At 40.2% G+C, this 18,952-nt stretch overlaps 7 protein-coding genes across 13 annotated transcripts in view; 5 read left to right on the forward strand and 2 right to left on the reverse strand.

Annotated features, from left to right (window-relative positions):
- Positions 1 to 92: 92 nt before the first annotated feature.
- Positions 93 to 1,048, reverse strand: LOC133837476 (chymotrypsin-2). Its single transcript, XM_062268253.1, has one exon. The coding sequence runs from the start codon at positions 1,019 to 1,021 to the stop codon at positions 170 to 172; it is 852 nt and encodes a 283-aa protein (XP_062124237.1). The 5' UTR covers positions 1,022 to 1,048; the 3' UTR covers positions 93 to 169.
- Positions 1,049 to 1,187: 139 nt separating this feature from the next.
- LOC133837477 (chymotrypsin-1) lies at positions 1,188 to 2,500 on the forward strand. The gene is given in 3 exon segments (XM_062268254.1): positions 1,188 to 1,393; positions 1,455 to 1,646; positions 1,648 to 2,500. Coding segments are annotated over 2 exon segments (825 nt in total). The 5' UTR covers positions 1,188 to 1,393; positions 1,455 to 1,490; the 3' UTR covers positions 2,317 to 2,500.
- Positions 2,501 to 3,112: 612 nt separating this feature from the next.
- LOC133837737 (chymotrypsin-2) lies at positions 3,113 to 4,084 on the forward strand. The gene has a single exon (XM_062268598.1). It carries the CDS (start codon positions 3,143 to 3,145, stop codon positions 4,007 to 4,009), a length of 867 nt encoding a protein of 288 aa, XP_062124582.1. The 5' UTR covers positions 3,113 to 3,142; the 3' UTR covers positions 4,010 to 4,084.
- Positions 4,085 to 4,440: 356 nt separating this feature from the next.
- On the reverse strand, positions 4,441 to 5,321 carry LOC133837739 (chymotrypsin-2). The gene has a single exon (XM_062268600.1). The coding sequence runs from the start codon at positions 5,280 to 5,282 to the stop codon at positions 4,479 to 4,481; it is 804 nt and encodes a 267-aa protein (XP_062124584.1). The 5' UTR covers positions 5,283 to 5,321; the 3' UTR covers positions 4,441 to 4,478.
- A 233-nt stretch (positions 5,322 to 5,554) lies between these two features.
- LOC133837738 (chymotrypsin-2) lies at positions 5,555 to 6,466 on the forward strand. Its single transcript, XM_062268599.1, has one exon. It carries the CDS (start codon positions 5,583 to 5,585, stop codon positions 6,387 to 6,389), a length of 807 nt encoding a protein of 268 aa, XP_062124583.1. The 5' UTR covers positions 5,555 to 5,582; the 3' UTR covers positions 6,390 to 6,466.
- Positions 6,467 to 7,663: 1,197 nt separating this feature from the next.
- LOC133837279 (uncharacterized) lies at positions 7,664 to 11,169 on the forward strand. Its single transcript, XM_062267976.1, has 9 exons — positions 7,664 to 8,079; positions 8,247 to 8,385; positions 8,448 to 8,783; positions 8,972 to 9,108; positions 9,162 to 9,370; positions 9,432 to 9,547; positions 9,606 to 9,960; positions 10,034 to 10,149; positions 10,214 to 11,169. Exons 1-9 carry the CDS (start codon positions 7,791 to 7,793, stop codon positions 10,752 to 10,754), a joined length of 2,238 nt encoding a protein of 745 aa, XP_062123960.1. The 5' UTR covers positions 7,664 to 7,790; the 3' UTR covers positions 10,755 to 11,169.
- Positions 11,170 to 14,974: 3,805 nt separating this feature from the next.
- The window catches only part of LOC133837273 (filamin-A), a 35,798-nt gene continuing 31,820 nt past the window's right edge, over positions 14,975 to 18,952 (forward strand). The window contains exon 1 of one of the 7 annotated variants that reach the window (XM_062267965.1): positions 14,975 to 15,119. In XM_062267965.1, the coding sequence (XP_062123949.1) occupies positions 15,105 to 15,119 (15 nt within the window). In that variant the 5' untranslated portion in view covers positions 14,975 to 15,104. Of the gene's footprint in view, positions 15,120 to 18,163; positions 18,740 to 18,952 lie in introns of those variants that run through there. The other 6 variants (XM_062267961.1, XM_062267962.1, XM_062267963.1 and 3 more) reach the window with 6 other exon arrangements.

The raw sequence follows: 18,952 nt of genomic DNA on the forward strand, positions 1-18,952 counted from the left end.
GAACCAATGTCAAGCAGCAAAACTGGTCGTTGGATATTAATGACCAGCCATATAACAAGAACTAATATCAATCAGAATAAAACCATATGTAATCGTAAAAATCGCATAGCATTTATTGCAGCACAACAAGCTGAAAATCATGTGTTTCGATAAGTAAAGTGTTGGTAATCTAAGCAATGCCACAGCCGTTGATGATGGTGCGTATCCAATCGCTGTAGAAGGCCACGCGGGCATAAACATCCGGATAGCCAAGACCGCACGGTACACCCCAATTGCCAATGCCCACAAGTTCGCCCTGCTCATTGATCAACGGTCCGCCGGTGTCGCCATGACAGGTGCCCTTGCCCGCTGCCATTTGCACACAAACATGTCCCAGATCCACATCCTCGGTGTCGCCCAGTTCGCTGCGACACTTCTCCACATCAATGTAGGTGCCGTCGGACTTTAGCAAGTACCTCGAGCGAGTGCCATCGGCAGATGGGGTGCCCCAGCCGGCAAAGGATAACTTCTCGCCCTCCTGCAACTCATCGATCTCGTTGAGAGGAATGATTGCTGTCTCGTCGTTCAGTTCAATGTTCTCATTCACATGCAGCAGAGCAATATCGTTGTGATACAACGGCTTATCAAAGTTGCAATGAATGTGGATTTCATCCACAAGGTAGTATGGGGAAGAGAAGTTGTAAGTGTCCACGGTGCCGGTGACAGCGATCACATTGCGGGCACGCAAACCGGAAACGCAGCTGGCTGCTGTCAGAATCCACGTTTCATTGATCACGACGCCACCGCAAAAGTCCATACCATATTGATTCTGGATGGAAACCATCCAGGGCCATTCTCCAATGTTAACCGTGCTGCCGCCAACCACACGTCCTTGAGGTGATGACGCATCAAGTCGGGAGGCATAGCGAACGCTATTAGCTGCCCTTTGAGCTGGCTGCTGTTCGCCACGCAGACGCAGTGCCTCGGAAGAGGCGACAAAGAGCAAGAGGCAAAAGCTAAAGCTGAGCAGTAATGATCTCATTGTTGTACAGTGCAAAGTGAAACTAAAATACATGGAAAATTCAACCAGGCATTATACATCGGACAGCTCTTATCGAGCTTCACATTTATGGGTTTGGCTAGTACCGGGAACGATAAGTACATTGGGACATTCATGGCGGGCATTCGAAGTGTATTTGCTGGAAAGCCAGTCGAAACACTGCAAATATATAGACCGCTGAGATTTTGCGGTCTCCATCTAATCGCTCGCCACTTTATGATGCCTCCCAATTGGAGCTAGTTTTGCCGTGTTTTTGGGTTTTTATCCTTGGCCATTGTAAAGATAGAAAAACCGGCGTCGATAGCCGTTGGTCGACAATCGTTATGTGGTTAAAGCTTCCAGTTGCGATAAATGGTAGTTATAAAAGCTTCGACTTGGGTCATTCCAATCTTCATTGCTGGTCATTTAATTGCAGTCGGACTCGTAAACTTCAAGGAACACATTCATCATCATGCTGTCTACATCGCACTGGATGCGCATTTTCACCTGTCTGCTGCTTCTGCTGCTGATTTTGGGCTGTTCCATTGACGTCACCGTGGGCAAGCGCATGCCTCATAAATTCGCCACATACGGCAATCGTATTGTTGGCGGTCAGGACGCCGAGGAGGGGGGCGGCACCTTATCAGGTCTCGATACAAACTGCTTGGAGAACAAATATCTGTGGCGGGGTTATACTCGACGATCGTTGGATACTCACCGCTGGACACTGCGCCCTCGACTTTAATCTCGCTGATCTGCGAATTATTGTGGGCACCAATGAGCGTCTGGTGCCCGGTCAAATACTCTTTCCCGATGAGGCTATAGTGCACTCGTGTTACGATATCCCAGCCATATATACCAATGATATTGGACTGTTTCATCTGAACGATTCGATTGTGTTTAATGAACGTACTCAGCCAGTTCAGCTAAGCAGAGAGTATCCGCCAGCGGGTGCTACGGTGACTTTAACTGGTTGGGGTGCTCCGGAACTCAATTGGCCAGCAATGGAGAAACTACAAACTATCAATTTGACTGTCATCGATCATGCTGACTGCAAGGCTCTTTGGGACGGCACCGATAGCGTGGACATTGGACACATTTGCACCTTCACCAAGGAAGGTGAGGGTTCTTGCAATGGCGACTCTGGCGGACCGCTAATGTGGGAGAACAAGCTGGTGGGCTTGGTCAACTGGGGCGCCCCTTGCGCCGTTGGCAAGCCCGATATGCATGCCAATACCATATACTATACGGAGTGGATACGTCGCACCATTGCAGGCTGTAAGCAGCGGGTCAATTGATTTGTCATTTATTGACCAATGAGTGGACATTTTTCTGCTAGTGGTCAAGCCAGCAAGTCATTCTTATTTGTTTACATGTTTGTTGGTTTTTTGTGTGCGATTTTATTGGCTTGTTGTTATAGGAAAATTTGTGGCTATCAAGTTTGTATTATTAATAAGTTAATAAAAATGGCGAAATAGACTGTAAAAACAAAGTCCGATTATTTTGGGGAACTAAGCAAGATAAAATATTGGGTATTTGGAGATTTTTATCTACAGATTTTTGTGCAGGTTTAAGATACATTCAGATGCAAACTGCAAGAATTTTTAGTGATGCAAATGAATTTAAGAGACAATCTTTCCACTGCTTAGCAAAGACACAAACCCACGTGTCGTTGTTGCTGTTTTAAGTGCTGTAAAAATGGCGGCCCAAAAGTATGCAACATTTTTTTTGCAAGTGGTGCGCTTTAGATGAAAATCTTCATTAGATGACTAGATATTAATTAAGCTATCTAGGTATTATTTTTTAAGAGTATTCAAGTAACGTTATGTTTATCGCTTAATACCAAGCGTAATTATTTTATTTGCTGTTAAATCATCGCCAGCATATCGTCGTCCATAGTCCCTCGGCGATATTAATTACCCTGCCACAAACTCCTAATCAGAACGTGCCTCTATCAATTTATGGACTAGATACCATTAACTGGACAATATCGATTCCGATTTACGATAAAACAACGATCATATACATATATGTCATTCTATGATTTTTTTTTGCGAGTATAAAAGCCAAATCACGACCTGACGAAATGTTTAATACGCGTTTTGAGATTCATTCGTTAGCACTATGTGGAATCGCTTTGCCAGTGCAGCGATCCTGTTGCTGCTCCTCAGCTGGAGCAGCGAACTAAGCGGCAAACGAATGCCCGAGATGACTGCTGAGCAGCTCGAGCTGCTAATGGAAAAGACCAAGGACGAAAGATTCGATTCTCGCGTTGTCAATGGCTTTGATGCGTTCGTGGGAATGGCACCTTATCAAATCTCCCTTCAGGGCATGTATGGTGATCACATGTGCGGAGGAGCCATCATCGCTGAGAAATGGGTATTGACAGCAGCGCATTGTGTCTATGGCTATAATCCAACATATCTACGTGTGATCACCGGTACTATAGAATGGCAGAAACCTAATGCCACATACTTTGTGGATGAGCATTGGGTGCACTGCAACTACAACTCTCCAAATTTTCACAATGACATTGCGCTGATTCGCTTGAATGATTCGATTGTGTGGAATCAGGTAACACAACCCATCGCCTTGCCCTCTGGCCTACCGGCCAATGGCACCAAGCTGTTGCTCACTGGTTGGGGATCGACGTACTTGTGGGGCGATACTCCGGATGTTTTGCAGCAGGCCTCTCTCACCTATGTGGACTACAATTCGTGCCAGGAGATTATGGGTGGTGATCCCTCGAATGGTTATGGTCACGTCTGCACCCTAACTGACGAAGGTCAGGGCGCTTGTCATGGTGATTCAGGTGGTCCGGTTGTGCAAGATAATGTGTTGTATGGCCTGGTCAACTGGGGACATCCATGTGCAATTGGCTATCCCGACAGTTATGCCTCAACGTACTATTATCGTGACTGGATTCAACGCACAATGGCGGAGTCCAGCTGCAAGACCTGCCATTGCTATGCTAGCAACTATCCCTACTGATAAGTAAGACTCGATATCCGATTTAGTTTCAATTGCTAACCAAGTAAATTAATAAAATAAATATTTAAAACTAAATACTAAGCTAATAAATAAACTAACAATTTAGCTGGGTCGTGAACCACCCATAAATGGTTCGAGTAGTCGATGTACTAAGCTATTTAATTTACAACTCTTCTGCATAGTTGTTGTTGTTGTTGTTTGGAACTTATCTAACTGATTACGATATCGTGTTCAGGGTGTGTTCAAGGTTGAAGCTTTAAAATTCAACTGGACATTTACGTTATTGCATAACTTGCAAAGTAGATGTAAGATTGTAATTCCATTTGGAAGCAAGGGCTTTGTTTTCTTGTAGAAAAGTTATGCAATAAAGTTACTTGGATCACATTTTGATGATACCTTTGCTATATCTACTAAAAAAAACTGCCAAAACATTTTTATTCAAAACTTTATTTACTGCATACAATTAAGTTCACGTACTGCACTTGGAGTTGCCGCTCAGCACATTCCTGATCCAGTCCAGATAATAGTACACATTAGCCTGCACATCCGGGAAACCTTGACCACAAGGTCTGCCCCAGTTGACCAAGCCCACGAGTTCGCCATTGCTCACAAGCGGACCACCTGAATCTCCATGGCAGGAGCCCTCGCCCTGCTTGGAGAAGGTGCAAAGATGACCGACGCCCATGTTGCTGGTTTGATTGAAAATGTCATAGCACTCGGATAGTTTGACAAAGCCCAAGTCAAGTTTCTGCAGTTCCTCTTGAGCCTCGCCATAGGCCACCTCAGCGCCCCAACCGGTGAGCACAATCTCATCGCCCTCACGCGTAGGACGCGTGGGCAGAGCAATAGGTTGTGTCAATGCATTGAAGGTAATGTTCTGGGTGAGCTTAATAAGCGCAATATCATTGTGCATATAGGGCTGATCGTACAGACAATGCAAATGCACCTCCTCGGTGTAGTAGACCGCACCGGGTTCCAAATAGCGATTGGTACCCGTTACAACGACAATAAATTCCGGTGGAAATGTTTCCACACAATGTCCGGCGGTGGCAATCCAACGTTCATTGATGATAGCCCCACCGCAGTTGTGATAACCAACGATGGGCTGCAACGAAACCTGATAGGGAGCAGAGCCAACCTCAGCCGTCTGACCGCCCATAATGCGACCATCGATTCGAGGAATATTCGCAGCATGCATCTGCTGGTAGCGCTTGCCCAGCGAACCAGGATGCAGCAACAGGAATAGGAATAGACCCAGGTGGAGAAACTTCATCTTGCGACTTTGACGGACAGGCACAAACTGTTGGCTAATGTGCCGGGAGTTTTATCAAAAGGTTCATTCATTGCTGGCGACTTTATCTTTATGATTCCGCTTGGACAGTTTATGGTTGCACTGGGGCTGCGATAGTCAGAATGTACTCAAAAGTCTTGTCAGGTTATCGATAATTGCGATATAAAATCAGTTTATGATGTGCATAACAATTATCAAAAGTCCAGATTGCCTCGATTTCTATTCAGATATGTCCAACAAGTGGAGAACTATTTACTGTCAGTCGCCACTTGGATATCCAATATGACACAACGAACACACCTCCAACTGTTGCTGATACATTCGGTGATCCTGTTACTTTCACTTGTTGCGCAACCAGTTGATTCAATTGTCGGCGGTCAGAATGCCGTTGAGGGTGAAGCTCCCTATCAGATCTCACTGCAGACGCTCGTAGGAAGTCATCTGTGTGGCGGCGCTATCCTAGCACAACGATGGATACTTACAGCTGGACACTGTGTCAGGGGTTGGCCAGCGGATCGTCTGCAGGTTGCTGTGGGCACCTTACGCTACACTCAACCGGGAGCTGTCTATTATCCCAGTGCCATCTATTTACACTGCAACTACGATTCTCCCAAGTATCACAATGATATTGCGCTGCTGCAGCTTAATGAAACTATTGTCTACGATGAACTTACTCAGCCGGTGCCAGTGGCAACTGAATTCACTCCCGTGGGCACTTCTCAGATTGTTTTTACCGGTTGGGGCACACAATCGGTATCAGGAACAAATCCTACAATAATGCAACGTGTGCATCAGAATCGCATTTCTGGGGTGGAATGTGCAACGCGACTCTCGTTGTACGATGATGTGGAACTGGGGCCTTGTCATCTCTGCGCTCTACGACAGGTAAATGTCGGCGCCTGTCACGGGGACACGGGCGGACCTCTGGTACACGATGGTCAACTGATTGGCATACTCAACTTTGTGGTACCCTGTGCCACAGGTGTACCAGATGTGTTCATGGATGTGCGTTATTACACGGACTGGATGCGGCAGGTGATGAGCGGAAATAGTCGATGTGGACAGGTGTATCAGCAGATTATTAATTAGTTACTTCGTTATGAATATTATAAATTTGAACTTGCATTTATTTTGATTTTCTGAAAATATATATTTTTACACAATGATTATTCAGGATTACGATTTACACTAATTGTAGTTTTATTTAAATATTATTTTCATTAATTTTTTTATAATTAATATTCATATTAATATATTTTCATTGTATTTATATTTAATTATGATATTCATTTGTTCAAATAACCATTAAATATTATATTCTTCAGTTATACATTTTATAAATTTTATTTAATGCCGTGAGAACAATTTCATGTTGATTTTTGCTCATTTCGGGTGATTAGTAATTAATATTTTTTTGTTTTATATTGTAATTTTTCTCATTTTTTCTCAAAAAATCATTTAATTTTTTTGTTTATTATATTCCATACTCATGTATTTCATTATTTCCATTAATATTTATGTATTATCAATGCTGATAATAACTTCTCTTTATAGATATTTGGTATAAACTGCAAATCCCCATTTCACTTTTTAACAATTTGGTTTAATACTTCATTTCTTTTTATAAACTAAACATAAACATTGTCGATTTTTGCTAGAAAAACTTATTAATCACTTCAGTTCATTGCACTTGCGAATTTGTCACCTATTCCTTTCGGGGTCTACCAAGAACTGAACTGATTTTCACACTTGACTGACTATTACAAATATTGACAAACAATTCTTAATAGACTTGAATGAATCAATATTAAAAAAAAATCGATGATATTGTTACTTATTTGGTGAATTTTAATGCGAATTCCCACAGGAAATTTCACCGATATGATATCTTATCTACTTATGTGATAATTTAGACAACGCGAATTCAAAGTATAAACACCTATTAAAATAACTGACTAAGTCAATTTACAATCAACGCGATTCTATTTGCATTGGGCTCGTACAATGACAAATTCGTGTTTTACCCCAAGTTTTATGCGAGTGATAAGAAAGCCGATGGTGAAAATGTATAAACAAATTATACCCTGTAGTTGTGAAATTATTGATAAAAATACTTCTCAGTCTGCTTTCACCTTCTGCTTCATAATAATCCGTAAGTAGATAGTGAAGATAAGTGCAGAGATAGCTCTGAAATTCTCTTTCATAACTTTATTGAAACATCTTAATATGAGTACAGGGTATGGAAGAATTGCAATGTTTCTGTTAAAGCAATGAGATAAGGCGACAAATACATGTTACTCAGTCAAAGTCAGTCGGGGATTGTTAACGAGCGAGACATTATCTTGAATAAGTAGTCCGACCCCAAACTTGAGTAGCCACAACGCTTTCAAACGCCAAACGGAAAGGAACTCTGATAAAAACCAAAGTGAAATTTACTTATAAATAGACTGACTGTGCATTGAAACCAAATATATATATATATAATTCGATATGGACGCTGAACGTATTCGCATTTCGGGCGATGCCCCATGGAAGAAGATCCAACAAAACACCTTCACACGTTGGGCCAACGAACATCTGAAGACGGTCGACAGTTCGATCGAGAACTTGGAAACGGATTTCTCCGATGGCCTTCGTTTGATTCTTCTCGTCGAAGTGTTGTCTCATGAGCGTATCCCGCGTTACAATAAGAATCCGACATTCCGTACCCAGAAATTGGAGAATGTATCGATTGCACTCGAATTCCTTGAGGCAGAGGGCATTAAAATTGTCAATATTGGTGAGTTGTCAATACTTCTTTTCGGACGTGACTCAATTTCTATTTGTGGTTATCAGGTGGTAAATTAACTGCAAACAGAGAGTGAGAGATAGCAAAATACTTTTAAATGTGCCATTATTATGCAATAATATTAAATTCTATATGTATTTGCTTTGAATTTTATGTAGACTCATCTCACATTGTCGACTGCCATCTGAAGCTAATCTTGGGCTTAGTATGGACTCTTATTCTCCACTACTCGATATCATTGCCCAGCTGGGATGGCGAAGAGACGCAGCAAGAATCAGGCCTGACACCCAAGCAGCGGTAATATATAGTAAATTTTTGTTTTATACTTGCTCTTCATATTAAATCTTTTCCTTTCGCAGCCTATTAAACTGGATTCAGCTTAAGCTGCCCGACATGCCCATCAAGAACTTTACCCATGACTGGACCACAGGCAAACCTGTGGGCGCTTTGGTGGATGCCTGTGCACCTGGTCTCTGTCCCGACTGGGAGCTCTGGGACCCTGAGGATTCTGTGCGCAATGCCGCTGAGGCCATGACCTTGGCCGATGATTGGCTCGATGTGCGTCAACTGATCAGGCCAGAGGAGCTGGTCGATCCCAATGTGGATGAGCAGTCTGTCATGACATACTTGTCGCAATATCCAAATGCCAAGCTCAAGGAGGGTGCGCCATTGCGTGAGAAGACGGATCCCAACAGGTAAGAAAAAGTAAAATTGCAATTGGCTGACTTTTTAATATGCGCTTAAAAGTATGCAATGCTTAAATGCTATAGGCAAAATTTATGTTGTCGCTTCGCTTTGAATTTGCTTTGTACAAAAACGTTGCATACTTTTAGGCCCTAACAATAATCAACCACTACTATATCTAATATAATATCTTTCACAGTGTTATTAGTGTACCAACTGTTGTTAGTCCTCCTTCACTCGAAGGACTGCGTGCTTATGGTCCTGGTCTGGAACCTACTGGCACTATCATTGGCACCACAGTCAAATTCACTGTGGAAACTGTTGCCGTCGGCAATGGTGAGTTTACTTTTAACACATTATTTATACAATTATTAATTCGCATGCCTTAGGCGATGTTGAGGTCGATGTTGAGGCACCAAGCGGAGAGATTGAGCGAGCTTATGCTTACTTTAACAATGACATGAATCTCACCTACACGATTTCGTATATGCCTAAAGAGGTTGGTACACACAAAGTGGTCGTCAGGTTTTCAGGCTATGAAATTCCCAATTCGCCGTATTACGTTGAGGTCGAGCATCCCATTGAGGATGCTATTGTGGTAAGTACTGTTGCTTTATATAAGTTAAGAATTATATAATTTGTAATCAATTTTACCACAGGATAACTATGATGAATATTTGGATTTGCCCATCACAAACAATAGCACTCATATTGATGCTTTGGTCGAAGGCATGAGTTTCACCTTCTTGGGTTACGTTAACAAAAAGTGCGAGAGGTAAGTTACATTTATAACTGTCAATCTACTTTAATATTAATAGCTTTACTCTTAACAGCTTCTCCATAAACTTTTGCCTTGATGACGAAGCTCAGAATACTGCTTTGCATGTGAATCCACGTTTCCATCGTAAATACATTGTGCGTAATACCAAAACAAATGGAGTCTGGGGTCCTGAAGAAGTTGCCTCTCCCATAAAATTCCCCCTGGAGCGTGGTCACCGGTTCAAGATACAAGTGCTCGTCACAAGGGAAAACTACTTGATATCGATAAATAATCAAGCATTCGCCCAGTATAACCATCGTTTAGCCTATGAGTCAGTTCGTGTGTTGCGTATCGATGGCGATGTGGAAATCAATCAGATTTACCGCACTTTTCTAAATGGTTTTCCAAACCAATTTCCCAATTTCGGCGTAAGAAGACATCACCATCCCGTTTCAGTATCAATCAATTTAAATACCTCATTTTAATTACACACATATTTAGCCATCGGTTGGTGATTTTACTGAACTGCCCCTCAACGAGAATGTGGCGGCAATTGGCGAGCTCAACGAAGGATACAATTTCGTCTTCTGCGGCCGAATTCTCGACGATGCAAACAAGTAAGCCGCAGCAATTACAATTGATTGAATCAGATTTTAATTATTTTATTAATTTTTATTGCAGATTCTCCATTAACTTTATGTACGATGACGAGGAACACGATATTGCTTTGCATATTTCCACACGACTTCAGGAAAGATCCGTTGTGCGCAATACAAAAATCGAAGGTGATTGGGGCCATGAGGATGACACCTCGGAGCTGCCTTTCCTTTTCAGACCAGGCGCTCCATTCACCATTCAAGTGCTTGTGACGGCCGCCTATTATCTGATATCGGTTAACGGTCTGCACTTTGCGCAGTACAAGCATCGTTTGACCTTTGCCTCGGTGCGTTTCCTTAAGGTCAAGGGAGATGTGGAGAATGTGCAGATTTACAGCAGCGCCGTCTACGGTTATCCAGTGCCAATTTTGCCAGCACGGAAAACGAGGGATATTCCGGTTGCCATTGCGCCAACAATGGCCAGATTAACTCTTGCAGAGGATGCCGAAGAGACGTCAGATGCGGAAGCTGTGGAAGCTGAGGAAGTAGCAGAGGTTGCGGAAATTGTAGAAGTTGCGGCGCCAGCAACGAAAAAAGAAGATCATAAGGGATGGTTCAGAATTTAACTAACCTGTTAATTAGTAGTGTTCATTTGCATTTTCATGATATTAATTATTGTTTCTAAATAAACCATAAAAGTGATAAAAGTAGTGTTCGACTGAGTCAGTGGACAAAATGTCGTCGGCATCGTCTGATTTATGTCGGTGTCATGTGGGGATGTCTGGAGGGGATATTCCCGTGGCCATTGCGCCAACAATGGCCAGATTAACTCTTGCAGAGGATGCCGCAGAGACGTCAGATGCGGAAGCTGAAGAAGTAGAAGAGGTTGCGGAAATTGTAGAAGTTGCGGCGCCAGCAACGAAAAAAGAAGATCATAAGGGATGGTTCAGAATTTAACTAACCTGTTAATTAGTAGTCTTCATTTCCATTTTCATGATATTAATTATTGTTTCTAAATAAACCATAAAAGTGATAAAAGTAGTGTTCGACTGAGTCAGTTGACAAAATGTCGTCGGCATCGTCTGATTTATGTCAGTGTCATGTGGGGATGTCTCTCATTTTTGCTTGACCACACGTGTCGAAGGCGAGAGACAAGTGTTAGTCACTGTTCGAAATGTTCGAAGTGTGTGCCGAGCATGCTCGTATGCTGTCAAGAATATTTCATAGACATCGCTCAAAAATAAAAAGAAACAACCAACAACGAAAAAAAAAAAAAGATCGCCATGGAAATTCTGAAATATTTTTCGAAGAATTTTCTTAGTTCGCTCTCTTTCCCAAGTGAGTGTGTGTGTGTGCGTGTGTGTGAGCCATATTTGTGGCATTTTCGAAAAAGACTTTCAGTTGCTGCATTGACTTCGAAGTGTGCGGTGTTTTTTGCGAGCGTTCAAGGGATACGCGGCGTATACGCAATTTCATTTGAGTGCCAAAACAAAAAGCCGTGTATATCTATATGTAGACGCGTGCGTCAATGCGTCAGTGTGTGTGAACGCCACATAATTACTTAATTAGTGCATAACCAGATAAAAAAATGTCAAAGTATGTGAAATGATTTGGCCTTTTGCAGGCAATTGCGCGACAAAATCTCAATCCCCGAAATCTCAAACAGATATACTATGTATATAGTCGAGACGGGCGATGAATAATACGCCAAGAGTGTGTGTGTGTGTGTGTGTGTGTGTGTGTGTGTGTGTGTGTGTGTGTGTGTGTGTGTGTGTGTGTGTGTGTGTGTGTGTGTGTGTGTGTGTATCTACATACAATTTAGTGTGCAAATGAAAATCTCTCAGCTCTGAAATGAGTTTTTTCGTTTGCTTCAATTTCAAAAGAAAATATTTCGTAAAATAAATATATAATAAAAAGCCATTGCCATTATGTGATGAGATGTTTTTATCTTGACGTGTCTCAAAAGTGCGGACACTGGAGTTCCCAAAAGTCGAAAGGCAACGTCCAGATGTTGAATCTTATTTTAGAAACAGTTGCAGGCACAGTCGACACACCTGAGCGACGACGAATTGAAATTTATCTACTATACTTAACAGTTTAATGTGCACACATACACACACACTCACAAATAACAAAGCAACAAAAGAAGAAGTGAAACTAAGCAATATTCAAATACAAGTCTTCGTCTTTTGTCGAGTGCTCGATTTATTGTTATAGTGAACTCATAAAAGTTGAGATATTGCAAACATTTAGATCTTTCGCAATTGTGTGGGCTTTATTTTTGGATTTGTAGCATGTACGCGTATTTTCCAACTGAAAAGCGAAGCAACAACAACAACAACAACAACAAAAAAATACAACACGAAAAGCCAAAGAAAATAGAAATAGAAAGGGATAGCACACTGACAGACAGCGAGTGAGTGTGAGTGAGAGTGAGAGGGAAGGGGGTACTTGGAGGCAAAATGTTTGCACGTGAACATTGTGACGACGGCAACGCGGCGTATGCGTAACATTAAATGCTCTAAACAGCTGCTGAAAAGTCGACAAGAAAAATGATAACTAATATAAATGAAATTTGTTGAAACTTTTTTTTGGTTTTGGCAACTAGAATTGTATGTACATATTTATTTTTATTTATTTGACAGTACAAAAATATTGAATCACAGCGTGAGACATGAAAATTGAATTATAGTTGGGATATAATCTCACTTTGATATAATGATTATCACAACGAACGGCGAAATATGCAAGCATTTGCAAAGTTGAAGAGCCAAGCGATATAAAATCAAAGAATTTATGTACGAATGCTTTGCTCGGTTGGTCTGGCCAAAAGACTTAGTCATCCATTAAGTCAAAACATGCCGCAGAACATGCATAATTTATTTCATAATTTTATGAAGGCTGCCTATCGTTTTGGCTTTGCTTTCCTATATTTATTTTCTTTCCATCTTTTTTTTTGCTGTTTTTGTTGATGTCAATCCATTCTTTAGATCTTATGTTTGCGCCTGTCTGATGAATCACGAGTGTGGGCAGCAACAATGTTTTTTGGGTAAGGGGTCAATGCAAATGCAAATGCAAACGAAAATGCATTTGGCAATTGGCAACAAATGAAGAACACTTAACGCTTTCGATTGTTCGCGCTAAACGCCGAACTAATACACGAGTGTGTGTGTTCTATAAATAAAAGAACAACAAAATCAGCTGCGCGCAAATATCACAGAGTTATTATGGATGGGGAAGGGGGCAAAAATCGCCAAATTGCCGCTTGCCAAATGCTGTTGAACAAATTCAAGAGTGCGGTCAGCAGCGACATTGACGTCGGCAGCGATTGTGACTGCGACGTTGACTGCAACGTCAGCGCGCAAGCAACACCAAAACACAACACAAAACATAAAGCAAAATAAATATTGAAAGAATTATGTATTGATAAGCAGCACAGCTAAGCGCAAATAAATAGAAGCAATTGCATTTGCAGTGTTTTATTTGTTATTGTCTTGAGTTTTCAATTCAACTTCATGAAGTAATTGTTCTACAAATAGAGAAAGGAATTTAATTAATACCTTATATAAAGTATATGTTTATTCCAGCTTTGAAACTTAACTAGATAAATCACTGCTCATCTATCTTTCTGTATAAACACTATAAAGGGTCTTCATTAGTTCAATGTTAACTCATTAGTCTGTTGGTTCTTCTTTTTATATGAAATTTCTGTTTTAATTCAAAAATTAAAATATGGTTTGGCTTAGACCAATAATGTTTATGTAATTAAAGCTTCTCTCTTAATACACAGATTTTAAAACTAAAGGGTCTCAGACTGTTGAATGTGTACTCGTATTTTAATTTATTTAAAATTTTGATAATAATTTAATATTAAAAGTTATAAGGCATGTGCCTTATAATAATAGTCAAATTAATAAATCGTCTCCAATTTATTTATTTAAATTAATACCTATCTTAAAGGGTCTCACGCAGTTGAATGTGTTCTTATATTTAATATTCTCTTTGATAATTTAAATCAATTCTTTTAATATATTGATATTAAATAAAATATTTAATAAAACTTGTCCCGTATAATACTAGTCAAGTCAATAAATCCATTTCATTTTATTCATTTAAAAGAATACCTATCTCAAAGGGTCTCACGCAGTTGAATGTGGCTCTATCAACAAGCTTGCTGATTTGCTACTAAATTAATTGGTTTGAAAACATAGATATTCACATAAATCTATTCATCAACTCAAGCCTAATAATAGAGTTCTACGTATGCTAACAAAGTTGAACATAAATTTCGCAGTCTGCTTCAACTTCAGTTTCGTTCATATAATGAGTCATTGTTGCTATTTGTTTGAGCTCTGCTGTAGAATACAGAGAAATAATAATAAAGAAATTGAGCGAAAAAATAAAAAAAAATGCTGCGGGCATTTGGCTGGCATAAAAACATTGAGACAGGGGGCGAACACAAGTCAGTCGAACTGAGAAATTGCCGCGATCACAACATTATTACAACGGAACGAAGCAAAACGCAACGCAAAGCGACGCGACGGTTGACGGTGACAACAACAAAAACAACGACATCGACAACAACAACGACATCGACATCGACAACGACAACGATAGGTCCCAAAAGCCCAAAGTCAAGTCCCCAAGTGGACATAAGGCGTGAACAAATCAAACGGAACGGAACACAACAGAACTGAACTGAGTTGAACAGAAACGCAATCGAGAGAGCGAGAGAGAGAGAGTCGAAAACGCAGTTCGCGAAAAGTATTTTTGAAAATACTCAAAAGAAAATAAATTTTGGTTGAATTTTGAATTGTTTACGAAAAGTCTTCTGAGTGCGTGTGTGTTTGTGTTTTTGAGAAAACGTGCTTAGGCATTGTGCAATTAATTGGGTGATTAGTGATCAGTATTATATAGCATAGAAGCTATAGCCAAACAAAATCAAAAGTATTACCAGAGAATAAAACGCTATCAAAATGGCAGCACGCAAAGTGAGTTGGGTAACTAGAGGAAGAAGTTTTATAGACTCAATCTTATACTTTCATACTCATCCATTTCCATTGCATTACATATTACGCATACGTATCTTTTTTTTTGATCAAAATGGAGGACATGTGGTTTGCATTACCTTTTCATAAATGCACAAAAACAAATCGTACTTATTTGTCAATTTATTTTTTAGAGAACGCGACGCGTCGCAGCGCGTTTCCTTGGCTATTTTATTCGTCTCTGAATGTGTAATTTTAGTTACAAATATATAAATTAAAATTAATTAAAATGGAAGTGCAAAATTTATTTAGCATTTCATTACGTGCGCTGAATCATGCCCCAAGTGCAACAACAAGGAAAACAAGCAGTCACCCAAGTGGCGCCTCACGTTTTGACGTTTGACTTATTTTGGCCCGACGAATTCAGTTGGCATTATTTCCATATCGGGCATTCTCGGCCTAGTTGAGGTCAGTTTGAGACTGAGCAACGGCTTTAAATGGTCACACACACACACTCCCTTGTGGAATGCATCGAAGGATTTCGCGATGCTGATTAAAAACTCTCGATGCGTAGCTAGCGCCAACAAAAAAATGATCAACGAGTTGGCAACGTTTTTTGACTAATTTGGCTAAAATTAACAATTGCTAACCATATTGAGAAGGTCGTATTCTCGCTGGCAGCAGCAGCGTCATTTGTTTCCCTCATTCAAATGTCAGTGTGCATTTGTGTCTGCTGCTCTCGCTTTGCAATTTGTTGGCCAGACATCGAAAGAGACAGAGAGAGAGAGAGGGAGGGAGGGAGAGAGACAGCAGCAGCCAGGGGTGGGGGTATTAAAAAAGACGATTGCCAAAAGCAATCCGCAAATATGCCAAATATTTGACTAAATTTATTTGTTTTCATTTGGGTGTGCTGAAGTTAAGTGCATGAATCATTTCGCTTGATTCCGTTCTGCATATGGAAAGAATATTCTACACTCTGAGACTTTGTCACTCGCTTGTCATATGAAACCTGAAGTCATCGATCGCTTAAGTGATCAATGCATTCGATAATGCTTGTAAAATATTTACAAGCACTACAACTTTATAATCTTATCAATTTGGTTCAACTATGTCCAATATTAAACTGCATTTTTCCCGGAATTCTGATTAAACACAAAATGATAATATTTATATATCGTATAATAAAAGTATCCAATTTTTGGAGGCTCATTTTTTGGATTATTATTATAAACTGGTATTTATCTACACTCAGTACATAAATATATATGCAATGTAAATATTGTATACACATATATTTTTACTGGAAATTGAGTGAGTAACTTTAAAACAATCTTGCAACAAAAACCATAAAATTTCGCAGAAATGTGTAGATATGAATTTGAAAGAAAGTTGTGAAGTCAGCTTCATGCATTGCTGAAGTAAATTGGAGTTGCATACTTTGCGGCGTAAGAATAAATAAGAACTTACTCCAACTGGAAAATTGCACAAATGTCAATTTGTTACGGTACTTATTAATATATAAAGGTGTTAATTTATTTGTATGAGCAAATTAAACTAAGCTTATATATAAATAACCCAACTGCAATAGAATCTCACATTAAATAAAACTTGTACTACAACTCTTTATGAGTTAACGTTTTGCTCAGAGTGTAAAGCGCAGCAGAGAGTGTGCTAGACCAGTGGTGTCATTTCCGCTTTTTTCCCGTCAGATCTGGGTTTTTTTGAAGCGTGATTGCGGGAAAAATATGAAAACAGCGGGCAGCGGGAATTCTGGCTTTTTGAGCAAATTTACGCAGCTTTTTTTAGTTTACTTTTATTCAAATTTTCGAGATGTTTAAATTGAATTTAACGGCTGAAATGTTAAAATGTATTTCTCTCGATAAAATATCGATATTTACTTATATCGAGTAACTTCCTCACAAGTTCACCCCTAAATTAAAGCTTCTTGCATCACTAATATTGTGAAATTCGGAATCCGAATTTCGGATGCGGCATATCAAGTTAACGATGCCAAAGGAATCATATAAACAAAAAGTGAGAGATGTCTGGCTGCAGAGCACAGAATTTAAGGAGTGGATGAGGAAGGATCCTACAGACCTCACGCGGGTGTTTTGCAGCTATTGCACGTGCAGCATAACTGCAAAATTAAGCGACTTGCGTGCACATGCTGCAACAAAAAAACACACCAGTGCTATGGAGGGCTTTGTGCAAAAAATAAAATAAATTTTGCTAAAACGCCTTCGAAAACAATTGAGCAGGAGGTAGCGCTGTGCCTATTTGTTGCTCAGCATAGCGCTTAATTTTTGTACATTATTGTTTTCTTTGTAATGATATCCGTTAGAGAATTACCCATATATTTTATGTTAAGTGGAACTGAGGGTTTATTAGTGAAAAACATACAGTACATTGCCTTATAAAAATCAGTTTTTTCTTAACTTTTTTCTCTGGTATTCCGCTTTTTTCAGCTTTTTTTTCGTTGATCCAGCTTTTTGCTCAGAAAAAATGACACCACTGTGCTAGACAGAAAGCGAGAGAGAAAGAGCGGCAGGCAGAGCGCCAAGAATTTGTGAGCGCAATGGAAGAGAGCAATTTTATGAGAGAGGGAGACCGGTAAATAAAAGAAAGCAACAAAACAACAATAACAAACCGGTCATTAAAATATGTGCGCACATAAGTATGTATGTATGTGCATACATGTATCAGGGATGTTGTCAGAAGTGTGTTACGTAGGGGGTCTCTGTGCATTTCGATTTAAATGCTACGATATGCATATTAACCTGACGTCTTTTCATAATTTCTTTTGTTCAAACCTATTGCGTAAGAAAGCAGGTTGTTTAATGTACATTTTTAAAACAAAATATACTTGTTTTTATCAGCATATAATACCATACCCATACAATTGCGAAATTTGTACTCGAACGTTTACTTTTTGTGCAGAGTGTAAAAATCGTGCAGTTGAGAGCAAGCAAAGCAAACCAAGAAGAGAGCGTCAAAGCAAAGGAATTTGTAAGCGCGCCAACTGAGAGCAAGAGAGCTAGAGAGAGCGATAAACAAAAACAAGCAACAAAAAGCGTGATCAGTGGCAGAAGCAACAACAACAACAACTTTTCGAAGCGAAGAAGCAGAGACAGAAACCGGCCATCAAAATGTACAGCGATCAGCAGCAGTTGGTGTTAGTTAACGGTGGTACGCTCAACAGTAACGACGCTGTCGGCGACGAGCGTCATTTAAATCCAACGACGAGACACAATAATAGCAACAACAACAATACCAACAATCGCATCCATAATAACAATAGAAGTGCGCTCGTCCCTCCAGTTGGTGAATTAGTGCAAAACGCGAATTATACAAACGGCAAAAGTCAAACGACACAGGCGACATTATTTCTCAATCACAACAACAACAGCGGCAACCGAAAGAACCCGCCAAATTTGCCAACGTCGACGACACCACAGAACGTTGCAGCAGCCAAAGCAGCCACCGCGTGTGTTTATACAAATTGCAATAGTAACAACAATTGTAGCAATTTAAGTTTTTACGCGCAACAACCAACAAATAACTCCAACAACAACTACTACAACAACAACAGTAGCAGTGACAATCCAGTCTATCAACAAGTGCAGGTGTGTGTTCTTTCTCTCCTTCTCAAAGGCGACAGCGTTGCCAGACTATTCGCCAGACAGAAACTTTTGCTTTTGTGGGCGCGCTACAATTTTGTAATTCTTGTTGTCGCTCGCGGACATTTCGCAATTAATGAAAATGTTAATGAACTTCACACGCTGCGCACCGAGCGCGGCGAATTATTTTTTGTTTGTTGTCTCTCTTTCGCCGCATCG

The sequence above is a fragment of the Drosophila sulfurigaster genome, chromosome 2R (genome assembly GCF_023558435.1).
Source record: "Drosophila sulfurigaster albostrigata strain 15112-1811.04 chromosome 2R, ASM2355843v2, whole genome shotgun sequence".
NCBI classification, from domain to species: Eukaryota; Metazoa; Arthropoda; class Insecta; order Diptera; family Drosophilidae; genus Drosophila; species Drosophila sulfurigaster.